Source organism: Rhinatrema bivittatum, chromosome 2 (genome assembly GCF_901001135.1).
Source record: "Rhinatrema bivittatum chromosome 2, aRhiBiv1.1, whole genome shotgun sequence".
Classification (NCBI taxonomy): domain Eukaryota; kingdom Metazoa; phylum Chordata; class Amphibia; order Gymnophiona; family Rhinatrematidae; genus Rhinatrema; species Rhinatrema bivittatum.
Genome location: NC_042616.1, coordinates 735,694,228 through 735,710,721, shown reverse-complemented (window position 1 = coordinate 735,710,721; position 16,494 = coordinate 735,694,228). Strand labels below are relative to the sequence as shown.

Here is a 16,494-nt window from a genome sequence, read left to right as displayed (position 1 = left end):
TTATTGTTTTATTTTTTTTAATTAAGAATTTTATTTTAAGCTAGTAATTATCTAGCTATTTAACTAAATTTATGTATTTTTATTTAATTTAATTTCCACTTTATTTTTATCTTATTTTAAACCATTGTAAACCGTTTTGATAAAATTTTATTTTAAAAAGCGGTATATAAATACCTTTAAATAAATAAATAAATAAATAAATGCAAATGGCAAATGAAATTGAATGTGGACAAGTGCAAAGTGATTCATTTAGGAAAGAGTAACCCAAATTATAGCTACATAATGCAAGGTTCCACATTAGGAGTCACCACTCTGGATAAGGATCTAGGTGTCATTGTTGAAAATGCGTTGAAATCTTCTGCTCAGTGTGCAGCAGCAGCCAAGAAAGCAAATAGAATGCTAGGGATTATTTGGAAAGGAATGGAGAATAAACAAAGAATATCATAATACCTCTGTCATTCCATGGTGTGACCTCATCTTGATTATTGTGTGCAGTTCTGGTCACCACATTTCAAAAAAGATATAGCAGAATTATATACTGTACAGAGAAGGGCAGCCAAAATGATAAAAGGGATGGAACAATTCCCCTATGATGAAATACTAAAGAGGTTAGGACTCTTCAGCTTGGAGAAGAGATGGCTGAGGGGAGATATGATAGAGGTCTATAAAATGAGTGGAATGAAACAATCAGTTTACTTTTTCGAAAAGTACAAAGACCAGGGGACACACAGTGAAGTTACTAAGTAATACATTTAAAACTAATAGGAGAGAATGTTTTTTTATTCAGCGCATAATTAAGCTCTGTAACTTGTTGCCAGAGGATGCGCTGAAAGCTATTGGTGTAGCTGTGTTAAAAAAAAAAAAAAAAAAAAAAAAAAAAGGTTTTGACAAGTTCCTGGAGGAAAAGACCATTAACCATTATTAAGGTAGAGTATCTACCCTTTGGGATCCTACCAGGTACTTGTAATCTGGCTTGGCCACTGTTGGAAATGGGGTACTGGGTGATCTGACCCACTATGGCAAGCCTTATGTTCTTATTTCTTATACATATTGTAAAGGTCTTGTTTTTACACACTGGCTTTTTATCTTCTAAGTCAGTTTCCCAATCTCACAAGTCCATCCACTCGCACAATTCCAATTGGTTGGATGAACCCTTTCATCCTATACGCACTGAACGACCCACTCGCACTGTCAACAAAGGCACCCTCTCCATTCCCCCTTTGAAAAAAGCCCACCTCTCCTCTACTAGGGACCGTGCACTATCCATTGCAGGCCCTAAACAATGGAACGCCCTCCCTACCACTCTCAGGCTAGAGCCATGTTACGCCAAGTTCAGAAAAAAACTTAAAACATGGCTCTTCCGACAAGCCTACCCTGATTAAGTACACCGACTTCTGCAAGTATCTTGCCTACGCCTTGTATATTCCTGTAAATAGTCCGTTGCAGTTTTTATTTATTGCTTTAATTCCTCCACCTCCTGCTCTTTGTATACTCCTCCTTGTTCGCCCTCCCTGTTCATTGTAATTTCTACCTTTAAAGTTACATTGTAAACCGGTATGATGTATGCATACTAATACCGGTATATAAAAGTTTTTAAATAAATAAAATAAATAAATAAATAAACCTTTTCATGCCCAAAGGTTGTGCCATACCAGCTTCCACAGAGCAGGCAGTGCAGACATGGAGAAGGGCTCATATGGCCAAAGGAAAAGCTGGAAGCACTGAAAGCCTCCATCAGTCTCTCCTTACAAATTTTAAAGCAAAGGGAGAGAGGGGAGAAGACACATGAATCCTTCATGATGCCCCAGCTCCCCTCTATATGCAAGTGCTGAAGGAAGAAGTCTGTGTGGTGTGGGCAGCTGGCTGTTAGCTTTGGCCCCTCATGTGGCTGCCAGAGCTGCTGCTCCCAACACTAAGTCACATTTTATTTATTTAAAAATTGTTATAGACCGCCTTCTAGCTCAGTGCACACTTTCCCTGTCTCACTCAGCCTGGGGATGAAGCAGAGGCTGGAAGGACTCAGACGAGGAAAATGAGGAGTTGGTGTGTGCAATGTGTGTACTGCACAAAGCTAGTCCCAACTATCCGTGCTCTGCATGCTGCCCAGTAATTAACATACTCCAAGGCTATGTAGTAGCTAAGAAGAGGAGGCATATCATTTCATATCTCAGGTGTTCCTACAAGTTTAAGTACCGCCACTCGTGTTTTTTATTGCTTTGAGGTGCTGAGAGCAGGTGCTGAGAGCAGGTGCTGGTCTGTCTGAGCATCAGGCAGTAGTGACTTCTGTCGCACAACTGATCTGGTCTGAAGGCACATTGCTTGAGAAACACTATTCTAAGGTTATTGCACTGTACGGTATGGTTGAGTATTCAGAGTTTTCTTTAGTTGTGCATGTGTAATTTGAACAGATTTATTTTCTGTCCCAGGAGGATTCCTCTTAGTGACTTACAACAATGTTTACTTAACATATGTTGTCTCTAACATAACTTACTTTTTTAAAACTTTTATCTTTGCAGGGATGGACGGATGCTCTTTGACTACTTGGCTGACAAACATGGTGTAAGTTATTTTGCATACAGATTACAAAAAAATAAACATATAAGACTCTTTTTAAACCTTTTTTTTGCAAGAGCTAAGTCTTCCCAACATTATTAAGAAGTGTTCATAATGAGTTTTATTTCCTGTAAGGAACATTCTAAACTAGGTAATGTTGAGAGATTCTCAATGACAGTCCTTGAGGATTGCAAACAGGCCTGGGTTTTTCAGGGGAGCAAAGCTATGGAAATTCACTTTTTTTTTTCAGAATGTGTGTTGGACATCCCCAGTTCTGGTCCTTGAGGGCTGCAAACCAGCTTGATTATCAGGATTTCCACAATGCCTCATGCATATTCATTATGGAAATCCTGAAAACCCAACTAGATTGTGGCCCTCAAGAAATTAACTTTGTGACCCTGGCCATATGTATACAGATACGTGATGAATAATTGTTGTGGCTGTTCTGAAAACTAGACCTGTTTGCGCCCCCCACCCCCCCCCCCCCCCCTGTCCAAATCAATGTTCCACACTAAACAATTTCAAGGACACTGTGAAAATGTGGTCAGCGTTTGTAGGTTTCATGTGTGTGTGCATTATAGATGGTCATAGATTTTGTATAAGGCAACATTTTTTTAGACTTTGGAAACATAAGAACTTCAGCATTATGCCAGTAAAGCCAAACATTTTGAGAAAAATTAACAAATACAGTAAAAACTCTGGCATCCATAGGGAATAAGACCTGCTGGTTAATCAAATGTTGATTATATCTGAGAGCCTTTTGCTTCCTGTGCCAGCCCTTCTCCCCTCAAATAGCAGTGAGGAGAGGGTGAGGCTGGAGTGGATGAGAAAGCAGAGTTGCTCTATTCCCTAATCCAACTTCTCCTTTCCTTTCCTTTCTTCTTCCCTCCTTGTTCCTTAAAGGAAATGAGAGAGGAGGGGAGGAGATTAGGCTTTAGTGCACAATGCAGAGGAAAGCTACTCTGCTCCCTGATCCAGACCCTCCTGTCCTATCCTACCCCACCTCACCAAAACTGCTGCCTCTGCAAGATGCTATTTAACAGAGCATTCTGGTTGGCAAAGTGCTGGAGCATTTTCTGGTATGTATGATGTGTTAAAGCAGCCTTTTGTTAACACCCAGGTTCATTTCCTTGTTACGTTAGATTTGATAAGTTAAAATTTAATAGATTTGTATTTGTTATAATGTTTATCATGAAAGGTAATGGAATAAAATGGATTATTGAAAAAGATGTGTATCCCCCAACAGTTCAGGCAGGAGTATCTGGACACACTCTACAGATATGCTAAATTCCAGTACGAATGTGGTAATTATTCAGGAGCTGCAGAATACCTTTACTTTTTCAGGGTACTGGTAAGTACTGGATTTTAATTTTTTTGTGTATCTTTATGCTTGTAACTGGTGCAGTAAAGACTTTGTTATTGATGGGTTAATTAAGTAGAATTAAGTTTTAATGGAACTGAGCCTTTAAACTTAGTTGACGTAAAGTGTTTCCTCCCAATGGGTTTAAATCAAATTTCATGTAAACTCTCTTTGTATTCCAATTAGTAAATTATGTACAGGGGTTTTATTGTGATATTTCCTGTTCAGTAGTGGTTAGATTGAGACTACCAAGCTGAATTCATGTAAAATTGAAAACTGAACCTGGAGGTATGAAGGTCAATAGTCATTTAGGACCCTACCATAGGCACAAACTGGGAGACAGTAAATAGGTCCCTTTAAACAGATGAAACTGAGACATCATTCCAATGACTATCATATCTCTAAATTGCAAACCACACATTAGATTTGTGCATGAATCTGATGCGTAGTCTGCAGAGAGGTGGTCTTATTTGAGTCATTTTTATTCATTTGAATATCAGAATTTTGTAAGCCTAAACTTTGACTGATATTTTTTCATTTTATTTTTGGCCAGACAAATATTAGATTTTGTCTATATCTGTTCTGCCTTGGATTATAATTCCACAGATTCCCATTGTACTGTAACATTTAGTCTGTTGTGGAATTTTTTTTGAAGTATAAGAAATTTTTAGATATTACATGAAAGGAAAACAAAACTATCTTTCAACCAAAGGTGCTATATACTGTTCCTTTAAAATACACAGTAATTTTTATTTTTTTATGCTGCAATTGTTTTTTTGGTTTTTTTTTTTTACTACTCTTGTAAAAATGACTTCCTACAGAATGGTACATAACAGATTATGAGTATCATTGTTTGTAATTTGTCTTGCGCGTACACATCTGCCATGGTGAAAGCCATACAGGTAACGTGAAGGCAATTGCCAATAATGCATGCTGAATTTGCAGCTTCTTTTCTGAGTTCCATCTGCTTCCTTTTAATATTGTGAAGGGTTTAAAAGAGTCGTTTACTTGGGAAATGTAAATAGCTTAAATCAGGCGTGTAAAACCAGAATCCATGGTTCTGTTACAAGTACATGAAAAGGCCTGGTTATTTATATCATTTGTTTAATGCTAGGAGTGAATTTTGAGAATGAAGATTTAGTGTCTTGTTCAAGTCTCAGCACAGTAAATTTATTGTTGCTGTTCAGTGACTGAAAGCGCCATTTTGCTAACAAATGGAAACTTAAGGTAACTGCTAGAAAATCCAGATATTGAAACTGTTCTAGCATGTCCACTACTGAAAGCAGGTTAGTATGCAGAGCCAACTGTAACTACATGGATTTCTGCCAAAGTAGTGCCCATGAACCTTGGTGAAAAAATATCCTTGATAATGTGGCGCCTAAAGCTTTTAACACTGGCAACTAGAAAATGTAGAGGTCTAATAACATTCTATGCCTAATGAGCATAGTCAAGCTGCCTTTAAAATTGTTTATGGGAATGGTGATGAAAGACGTATTGGATTGATGAATGATGAAAGACTTAGTGGATTTTATATTGCCATTAATCTGTTTTTGTACATTGCTATATTTCAGATTGTATTCTCTTATTGAGACTAGGTTTTGGAGGGAGTGAAATAAATAGGATATTGAGAGAAACTTTTAAAGTACTGTTAATGAACCTCACTTGTAAGCCAGGGCATGTTGGATATGATCTTGTTCCCTCAAATATCCTGCTAGTGCTCTTAATTCTTGCATTGTGACAGAGAGCTGCTTCTTGGCATTTAAGGTGTAATATATACAGGCAACAGGCTTGGACCTTTTTCAGTCAAGCTGATGGTGCTCAATGTAGTTGGAGACTATTTTTCTAATAGATTTTATTGGTCAGTGATTGCATCTCTAAGTACTTGAGGATCTTCTCTCTTTCCATATACTTTACCGAATATGGTTGGTACTGATTTTTCTGTTAGTAATGCAGTTCTTATCATTTTTGCTTTTCCCACGCTATCCATTTTTCTAGCATCAGTGATTTTATCCATAGGAATGTCTCAGATCACAATTTCTTCTCTACATTTTTCTCCTAGGACAAAGCAGGATGGTAGTCCTCCCAGATGGGTGACATCATCAGATGGAGCCCAGTATGGAAAACTTTTGTCAAAGTTTCTAGAACTTTGTCACACTGAGCATGCCCAGCATGCCACTTTCTGCGTGTCCACGCGGGGTCCCCCTTCAGTCTCTTTTTTTTTTTTTCTTGTGATGTAGTTATTTATTTATTTATTTATTTAGGGTTTTTATATACCGACATTCTCGATATACATATCAAATCAAGTCGGTTACATATCAAATCAAGTCGGTTTTACCTTGCAGTAGTGGAGCTTTGCTCTTAGTTCATCTTTTTCAAAGTAAGCGGTTGATGGCCATCAACCGCTTGCCGGCTATTTTTCATAGCATCTGTTTTTTGCCGATGCCCCCAGTGCCTGAGGAGCATGTCTATTACTGATCTGAATGAGGTCTGTATCCTCTGCCTGGGGGCATCGCACAACATCTGAGGATGCCATCTGTGTGACCAGATGACCCCCAGAGGCAGTCATGCCCAGCTGGATAAAAAGGATAAGCTTTTTGCCAGAAAGTCTGATCCATCTACTCTGGCATTGGGGACATCTACACCTAGAGGCCGAGGGGAGCCATTAGATATGCCGTCCCTCTCTACCCCTCTGGGGGGGGGGTCCCTCTTGCTTGAGTGGAGCCAGTGACAGGCCATTTCTGGAGTTGTCACACTCAAGGACATCAGAATCTTCTCCTTCCTCTGCTCCAGGGAAAGACTGGGCTGAGCACCGAAAAAAGTCCTGCAAACATAGTCACTGGTAGCCACTGGTGCGACATCAACGGCTGCCGTGCTACCACCGAAGCGACCCCATGGAGAAGAGGTAACATCCTCTATCAGGCCCGGGAGTCCAGTGCATTCCCCACCAGTTGCAGTGCTGGGCTCAGAGGAGGCTCTGGTGACGCTGCCGCCTTCTCGTCATCCATCCGTTTGGACTACAGCGGAATTTCAGGAGGAGTCTTACCGCAGGGTTCAGCAGGCGGTGCTCTGAGCCCTGAGAGGTATCGAGCCTCTGTTGGCACCAGTCCCAATGCCGGTGCCAGAGCCTATGCTGTCTCTCTTTGCACCCCCTGCTGGAGCGTAAAGATGTCCCTCTGGGCATACTTCCGACGCAGCTGGTGCCTGGGGGATCATCGGTTCTCCATCGGCCACCAGTGCCCCCCTCTGGAGTGATTCCCATTATTGGGTCCTCAGAGGAGAAAGAAATCATGCAGCTGACCGTGCCCTCGGGGCCTTTAGTGACAAGGCCGGGTTTTCCTGAACCTGTTCTCGGACCATCAGGATCTCGATACCATTGATGCCCATAGTGCCCTCGATATCAAAACAGAGAGGCTTGGGCAGGGACTCTGTACTCTGATCCCCGAGGGACCTTAGCAAGGAGGAGACCCTGTATGATCCCTGGGAGATGATACATCCAAGTCTTCCTCGGAGCACTTCCAATACTGTGTGTTGCCCTTCGACCTCACTGCTGCTCCACGGGTCTTCACCAAGTGCCTGACTGTTGTGGGGGCACACCTGCGCTGGCAGGGAGTGCACGTGTTCCCCCTATCTGGGCGATTGGTTAATCAGAAGAAACACCCAGCAGGGGTCGCTTTGCTCCTTGACGCTAACTGCCAGTGTGCTGCAGTGTCTGGGGTTTATCATCAACTATCCCAAGTTCCATCTCAGTCCATCTTCACATCTGGGCTTTATTGGGGCCAGATTGGACATGGTTTAGGCAGAGGTTTTTCTGCTCCACAACTGAGCGCTGGCATCAATGGCAGGTTTGGTCTGCTGCAGTCAGGTTTCCGCTCGCGTGTTGCTCCATCTTCTGGGTCACGTGGCTGCGTCTGTCCATGTTACCCTAGTTGCCCGCTTGTGTATGCACAGTGCTCAGTGGACCCTGTGCTCTCAGTGGCTGCAGGCAATCCAGGACCTCAACGCATGTGTCTGCATCACGCAGCCTCTTCAGGCCTCCCTGTCTTGGTGGGAAACTCTCTCCAATCTGGAGCGGGGACTTGCGTTTCAGGCTCCTCTACACCAGATTGTGATCACCACCAGTGCATTCACCCTGGGTTGGGGGATGCATCCATACACAGGGTCGATGGATGGCACAGGAAGCTCACTGCCAGATCAACTTCCTGGAGCTCCGAGCGATCTGCTACGCTTTTTGGACATTTTGGGATTGTTTGTCCCACAAAGCTGTCCTGATCCAAACAGACAATTAGGTTGTGATGTGGTCCATCAACAAATAGGCACAGGCTCCTTTGTCAGGAGGCGTTGCAGATATAGTCCTGGACCCTATCCCAAGGCATGCTCTTGTGAACAATTTACCTGGCTGGGATGGAAAATGTGGTGGAGGACCACCTGAGTCAGGCGTTCTGACCAGATGAGTTGTCGCTGGAACCCTATGTAGTGGACTGGATCTTCTGCCTGTGGGGAACCCAGATGTGGATCTCTTTGCCTCCCCATGCAACAGCAAAGTCAGCCACTTCTGCTCCCTGTACAGGAGCAACAGGAAGCCAGCCTCGGACACCTTTGCCCTCTACTGGGGCAAGGGTCTTCTGTATGCATATTCTCCGATTCCGCTGATAATGAAGACTCTCATGAAACTCCAGCAGGACAGGGGCACCATGATCCAGGTGGCCCCGTATTGGCCAAAGCATGTCTGGTTTCCATTCCTGCATGACCTGTCTGTCAAGGAGCCCATCCATCTGGGGACCTTCCCTGATCTGATCACGCAGGATCGGGGCATGCTTGCGCCATCCAAATCTCAGGTCATTAGCTCTGCAGGCGTTCCTTGACCCTGGGTCCAGAGGATAAGGACAGACCTCCCTTAAAACTTGCCTCCGGGGCATCCAATTCCAGGTCAATCAACTCCTGGATGCTTTCCAGCATCGGGGAAATAGCAAGAGACTTTCCGTAAAGACACCAGGATGGGTTTCTTCTTTGGCTCCCACACCTCTGCATGCAGTGATTTTATTTTTTCGCTTTTCTTTTTGTCCCCCCAGAGGAGGAAGTTATTTTTATTCTGGCATTGTTGTTTTGGAAGAACTCTCTTGGTAATCATCTCTGTGCAATCTTGTATCCAATTTACTTGTGTGATATCAATAAATGGTCCCTTTATGCAGGTTCTAGCTTTGTTGATCTTACTTATATATTTTTTTGTGTGTCAGATTTAACTTAGGTAGTCTTTCCCTGTCCTGGATCCCATCCTATATATCTGATTCCATGTAAACTCAATTACCAGCTTCTCAGTTTCCTGGTATCTTTCCTGACTTTTCCTCTTCATTCTGCTTCCTGATCTGTCTCGCGCTGCTCTATTCCAGGGGGGATTCTGCACACAAGAATTTAAAAAAATTTGCAAAATTCTGCATACTTTATATTGGTTAAAATAATACAACACACACCAGAGCCCTTACACCTCTCTCCCTACTCCCTGGCCAGATCTTTTTCACTGTGGCTTCTTAGGCCCCCAACTCCTGTGCTCTCCACTATTCCCTCCCCTCCACACTATTCCCCCCCACTCTTATTTCCATCCCTAGCCCTTCACTCTTGCAGTATGCCTCCTCTTTCATACAGCCTCTCACTCTGGCTCCTTCTGACCCCCTCATAAAAACACATACACACACACACCAACCTCTATAGGCTCCTTCTCTCTCTTGTGCACACACCCCGCTTCTGCAGGACCTGTCTGTGCGGGCCCCCATCTGGCTGGAGTCGGCGCCTGCGCCATCCGAACCTCCAAGTGTTGGCTCTGACGGCTTGGATGTTGAACATGTAGTCCTTCAGCCCTTGGTGCTCTGACTGTCTCTCCCAGGTGCTGTTGGCGTCTCAGAAACCTTCCACCAGGACTTCTTACAGCTTAAAGTGGAAAAGATTTTCAATCTAGTGTGTGGGAGATGACTTGGATCCTTTCTCATGTCCCCTTCCCCAGCTGTAGACTACCTGTGGCACCTCTCAGAGTCTGGGATTCAAATCAGCTTGGCCAGGGTTCACAGCGCTGTCAGTGCATCCCATATGGGTGTTGCTGGCATGCTCATATTGGTGCTATCTTTAGTAGGCAGTTTTATGCGGGGCCTCCTCCAGCTGAAGCCCCCTCTCCGGCCTCCTGTTGCGTCCTGGGATCTCAACATTGTCCTGGCACGGCTCATGTGCCCTCCCTTTGAGCCGCTGCAGTCCTGCGATCTGAAGTTCCTCACTTGGAAAGTTTTATATTCCTGGTGGCGAATACTTCGGCTCATAGAGTCATTGAGCTTCAGGCTCTGGTTATGTACCCACCATACATGAGGTTCTTCCACGATTGTGTAGTCTTGCGTACTCATCCTAAGTTTTTGCCCATGGTTGTGACTGATTTCCACTTGAATCAGTCCATTGTTTTACTCACCTTCTTTCCGAGGCCTCATTCCCACCCAGGGGAACGGGCTCTTCAAACCTTAGACTGCAAAGAGGGCCTTGGCTTTCTATTTAGATTGCACAACCGGCCATAGGCAGTCCACTCAGCTCTTTGTGTCGTTCGATATCAATAGGCTAGGAGTGACGGCGGGTAAACAGACCTTATCCAACTGGCTAGCAGATTGCATCACCTTCTGCTATGCGCAAGCAGGCCTTCCGCTCGCCGGCAGAGTAAAGGCTCACTCTGTGCGGGCCATGGCGACATCGGTGGCTCATTTACTTGCAATCCCAGTCATCGAAATTTGCCTGGCCGCAACCTGGCGTTCTCTTCACATGTTTGCGGCTAATTACTGCCTGGACAAGGATGGGCATCAGGACAGTGCCTTTGGTCAATCTTTCCTGCACAATCTGTTCAGTCCTGAACCCAATTCTTCTTGTTCAGGCTTTTGTGGGAACCAGACAGTCCCTTGCTGACTTACAGTGCCATAGCTGTTGTGCCTGTTGACAACTTGTTTGGTCGCTTTTGGTCTCTCCTGTTAACAGAGAGCTTGGTACTCACCCACATGTGAGGACTACCATCCTGCTTGTCCTAGGAGAAATCGCAGTTGCTTACCTGTAACAGGTGTTCTCCTAGGACAGCAGGATGTTAGCCCTCAGGAATCTACCCACCTCCCCGACGTTGGGTGGTTCTTCCGGTTTGTTTTATTTTTTCGCTCATAATTTTGAAGGGGGACCTCGCGTGGACGTGTGGATAGCTGCATGCTGGGCATGCTCAGTGGGCTGGTCAAAGCTTCTAGAAACTTTGACAAAAGTTTTCCGTGCCGTACTTCATCGGATGACGTCGCCCACATGTGAGGACTAACATCCTGCTGTTACAGGTAAACAACTGCACTTTCTCCTTGGGCACCCCTTTTGTCCTTCTGTCATCTAGTGGCCTAAATATCACCCTCACAAGCTTTTTACTTCAAATGTACTTGAAATATTTTATTACTTGTTCTCACAGGACAAGCAGGATGGTTGTCCTCACAAATGGGTGACATCGAGGATGGAGCCCACCACGGAAAACTTCTGTCAAAGTTTAAACAGAACTTTGACTGGCCCCTACTGGGCATGCCCAGCAAGGCACTGACCCTGCAGCCAGCAGGGGTCTCCCTTCAGTCTTCTTTTTTCCGCGCAGCAGTTGCCACGCGGTGAAAGGAGCTCCCTTACCACGTTCCTGACAGGAATTCGGTACTTTTCTTTCCGAAGAAAATTTGCCCCTCAGGGGTCTCCCTTCAACAAATTTTTGTCACCTTCGCGGAAACCGGTAAGTTTTTTGCCTTTTTTCCTCGACTACCGTCGAATTTGGCCCTCGAGGCCTGTTGGCACTTACCGAGCCCGCAACTAAATTTGGCCTTAAGCCATGGTGACGGGGTTCCGTCGATGTCCGGATTGTACCCGAACTATGTCAATCACAGACCCCCATAGGGTTTGTGTTTTGTGTTTGGGTAGTGAGCATGATGTCCTGACTTGCACCAAATGTGCCCTAATGACACCTAAGGGTCGCAAGGCCAGGATGGAGAAGATGGGGCTCCTCTTCCATGCACCCACCTCAACGCCATCGATAGCATCGACGTCATCGGAACCGGCACCGTCGAAATTGCACCACCATCGTCAACCCTCCGGTGACCGTCCACCATCGATGACTTCTCGGCCGTCTACTCCTGTCCCCTCCCCGGATGGGCGAGGAGACCGGAAGGACAAGCATCGCCATCGACGGCACAAGTCTCGGCCTGTCGAGGATCCACAGTCATCGACCTCTGAACAGGCCGAACCACCGACTAAGAGGCCTCGATCAGACTTGGCACCGTCCACGTCTCGTTCGCAGGCATCGAGGAAACCCTCACCCTCTTGGGGTGTGGGAGCCGTGATCCCACCGGTTACGGTGGTCCCTCCGGCTCTGCCTCAGCCTCCCTCTCCCGTCGAGCCGGGTATTGTTACCCCTGGTCTCCGGGCTGAACTGGACCGGCTGGTCCAGGAGGCCATCGAGAAAGCGATGCAAAGATTCCAACCTCCATTGGCACCGTCTCCGGCACCGATTCCGGCACCGGCATCGACCCCGGCACCGACTCCGCCACCGAGGAAGGAACCGACCACCGAACCTTTGGTGGAAGCGCTGGCACCGCTACTACAATGTATGGAGGCACTTGTACATGCCCTTCCATCGATGATTCCAGTAGCACCGACAGCGCCATCGTCTCAGACTGGATTTTCATCGGCGGGAGAAACACCGTTCCTGATTCCCCCTTCCGGGGTGGTCCCATCGGTGCCTTCTCGTATATCTCCACCGATTTATCCTTTGGCTCCATCGGTTCCAAGACCGGCACCGACTCCATCGGCAGCACCGAAACCCTCGATGTCGTTCCCAGTACCGATTGTACCACCGGTTCCTCCAAGGTTTCCTTCGATGCCTTCGGATCCTCAACCAGGTCCATCGGGGCTTCAACCCCCAAGTGATCCCTATGATACCTGGGGTGATGATACATCTTCTGACACAGATTTACCATCACCGCCTTCTCCTACAGAGAGTAGAAAAAGATCTCCTCCAGAGGATCTCTCCTTTATTAATTTTGTAAAGGAGATGTCCGAAATTGTACCTTTTCAGCTGCAATCTGAGACCGATGACAGACACCAGATGATGGAACTGCTTCAATTTTTGGACGCTCCAAAAATCATCGCTTCCATCCCCATTCACCAGGTGTTTCTCGATCTCTTAAAGAAAAACTGGGAATCTCCTTCATCTGTATCACCAGTTAACAAGAAGGCTGACTCCACATACCTAGTCCAGTCAGCACCAGGCTTTCAAAAGCCTCAACTGGATCATCGCTCTGTTGTGGTTGAGTCCGCACAAAGAAAGGCCAAGCGTCTAAAGCCACACTCCTCCACTCCGCCGGTCAAGGACAATAAATTCCTGGACAGTGTGGGACGGAAAGTGTACCATGGAGCTATGCTGATTTCTCGCATAGCCTCATATCAACTCTACATGACGCAATATAACAGAGCCATCCTTAAACAGATGCAAGATTTTGCTGACACATTACCTGACCAATACCAGCCACAGCTTCAGGCCCTTCTTAACAAAGGGTTTGAAGCAGGGAAGCACGAGATCAGAACGGCTTATGACATCTTCGATGCCTCCACAAAGGTTTCAGCTACTGCCATTTCGGCCAGACGTTGGGCTTGGTTAAAGTCATCCAACCTTCGCCCAGAGGTCCAGGATCGTTTAGCGGATTTACCCTGCTTAGGGGACAATTTGTTTGGAGAACAAATTCAGCAAATTGTAGCTGAATTAAAAGATCACCACGAGACGTTAAAACAACTTTCTTCTGTTCCGTCTGAGGTTTCCTCCAAACAACCACTTAAGAAGGACTCTAAGAAGTCGTTCTTTCGGCCACGCCGTTACTACCCTCCATCGGCCAGGCCTCGTCCAGCTCGATCCTCTACTAGGCCTCAGCCGCGTCAGCCTAGGAAACAAAGGCCTACTGTAGCCCCTCCTCCTGGGCCTGCGGCTGGCCTTTGACTCCCCTGTAGGGAACACATGCCAAACCCCTCTTCCAGACATCCCTGTAGGAGGTCGACTGTACCATTTTCTACAACCTTGGTTGCAGATCACCTCAGATCAGTGGGTGCTAACAATTATCGCACAGGGTTACCACCTCAACTTCATAACTCTTCCGGCAGACTCCCCGCCTCTTCAAGCGTGGAGTCTATCCACCCATTTGGCTCAATTACAACAGGAAGTATCTCTTCTGCAATCAAATGCTATAGAACCCGTTCCTCCCTCTCAACGAGGCAAGGGATTCTATTCCAGATACTTCCTAATACCAAAGAAATCAGGGGGACTACGTCCCATTTTGGACCTTCGAGCCCTCAACAAATACCTTCAAAAAGAGAAGTTCAAAATGGTAACCCTAGGCGCGCTGCTCCCTCTGCTACAAAGAGGGGATTGGCTGTGCTCTCTCGACCTCAAGGACGCTTATACCCACATTGCGATCACACAATCCCATCGCAAATATCTGCGGTTTCTAGTAGGCCACGACCATTATCAATACCGTGTCCTACCTTTCGGTCTGGCTTCTGCCCCACGGGTCTTTACCAAATGTCTCGTAGTGGTAGCAGCATTCCTAAGGAAGGAAGGTGTCCACGTCTACCCCTACCTGGACGATTGGCTAATCAGGGCCTCCACCCAACAGATAGCTCAATCCTCCCTAAAATTGACAATTCAAACACTCCTTTCCTTAGGGTTTCTTGTCAATTACGAGAAATCTTGCTTAGTCCCGTCTCAAACCTTATCCTTCATTGGGGCAGACTTGGACACCTTACAGGCAAAGGCTTACCTTCCTCTTCAGAGGGTCCACACCCTAATATCCCTGGCTCGCCAGCTCCAGTCTCAGAACACTGCCACGGCTCGCCAGTTCCTCATTCTCCTAGGACACATGGCATCCTCGGTTCAAGTCACTCCCATGACCCGACTAGCCATGAGAGTAACACAATGGACTCTACGACACCAATGGATTCAAGCTTTTCAGCCTCTGTCCTCCATAGTCACAGTCACACAAGCGCTGCGCCTATCCTTAACCTGGTGGACGACTCAGGTCAACCTCCTTCAGGGCTTACCTTTTCTTCCACCGGATCCGCAAGTAATCCTAACCACCGACGCTTCTCACATCGGTTGGGGAGCCCATGTGGACGACTTCCAAACCCAAGGGTTATGGTCCAAAGAGGAAGCCGAACACCAGATCAATTTCCTGGAACTTCGAGCAATCCGCTATGCGCTCCGAACTTTCAAAGATCATCTATTTCATCAGATAATCTTAATCCAGACGGACAACCAAGTGGCCATGTGGTACATAAACAAGCAGGGAGGCACAGGCTCCTTCCTTCTGTGTCAGGAAGCTGCGCAGATCTGGGCGGAAGCCCTCTCCCACTCCATGTACCTCAGGGCCACTTACCTGCCGGGAGTAGACAATGTATTGGCAGACCAGCTGAGCCGTGTCTTCCAACCACACGAGTGGTCACTCGATCCTCTGGTAGCGACCTCTCTGTTTCACAAGTGGGGTTCTCCCCGCATAGACCTCTTTGCGTCCCCTCAGAACCACAAAGTGGACGATTACTGCTCTCTCATTCGGAGCCAGCACTCTCGGCCGAGAGATGCATTCTCTCTCAAGTGGACAACCGGTCTGCTCTATGCATTCCCTCCACTTCCTCTTGTGTCAAAGACTCTCGTGAAGCTACGCCAGGACGGAGGAACCATGATCCTGATAGCACCTTACTGGCCACGCCAAGTATGGTTTCCAATACTCCAGGATCTCTCCATCCGCAGGCACATTCCTCTGGGACAGGACCCGCATCTGCTCACTCAAAACGACGGATGCCTCCTCCATCCCAACCTCCAAGCCTTGTCCCTGACTGCATGGATGTTGAAAGGTTAGTCCTTCAACCATTTAACCTTTCAGATTCCGTTTCTCGTGTCCTGATAGACTTTCTTGTGGAAGGCTTTCGTGAAGCTTACTCATACAAATGGAAAAGGTACACATCATGGTGCACTTCTCAGTCCCTTGATCCCCTTTCCTGTCCAATCTCCAAATTCTTGGACTATTTATGGCATCTCTCTGAATCAGGTCTTAAAACCTCTTCTATCAGAATGCATGTCAGTGCGGTAGCCGCCTTCCATAAGGGTATTGGGGGTAATCCTATTTCAGTACAACCCCTAGTAACACGCTTTCTTAAGGGCTTACTCCATCTAAAGCCACCCTTGCGTCCTCCGGCCCCATCCTGGGACCTTAACCTGGTTCTTGGTCGTCTAATGAAACCTCCTTTCGAACCTCTGCACTCCTGTGACTTGAAATATCTCACTTGGAAAGTGTTATTCCTTTTGGCTGTTACTTCAGCTCGCAGGGTTAGTGAATTACAGGCCCTAGTTACCTATCCGCCTTACACTAAGCTCCTGCAGGACCGGGCGGTACTCCGCACTCACCCTAAATTCTTACCTAAGGTAGTTTCTGAGTTTCATATCAATCAATCCATAATACTACCTATCTTTTTTCCCAGGCCCCACTCCAACTCTGGAGAGCAGACCCTGCATACCC

At 46.3% G+C, this 16,494-nt stretch overlaps 1 protein-coding gene across 2 annotated transcripts in view; it reads left to right on the top strand.

The window, feature by feature from the left end:
- EIF3E (eukaryotic translation initiation factor 3 subunit E) overlaps window positions 1-16,494 on the top strand; it is a 259,621-nt gene that overhangs the window by 83,716 nt on the left and 159,411 nt on the right. For both annotated transcript variants that reach the window (XM_029591900.1, XM_029591899.1), the window contains exons 4-5: window positions 2,517-2,559; window positions 3,800-3,904. In XM_029591900.1, the coding sequence (XP_029447760.1) occupies window positions 2,517-2,559; window positions 3,800-3,904 (148 nt within the window). The remainder of the gene's footprint in view (window positions 1-2,516; window positions 2,560-3,799; window positions 3,905-16,494) is intronic.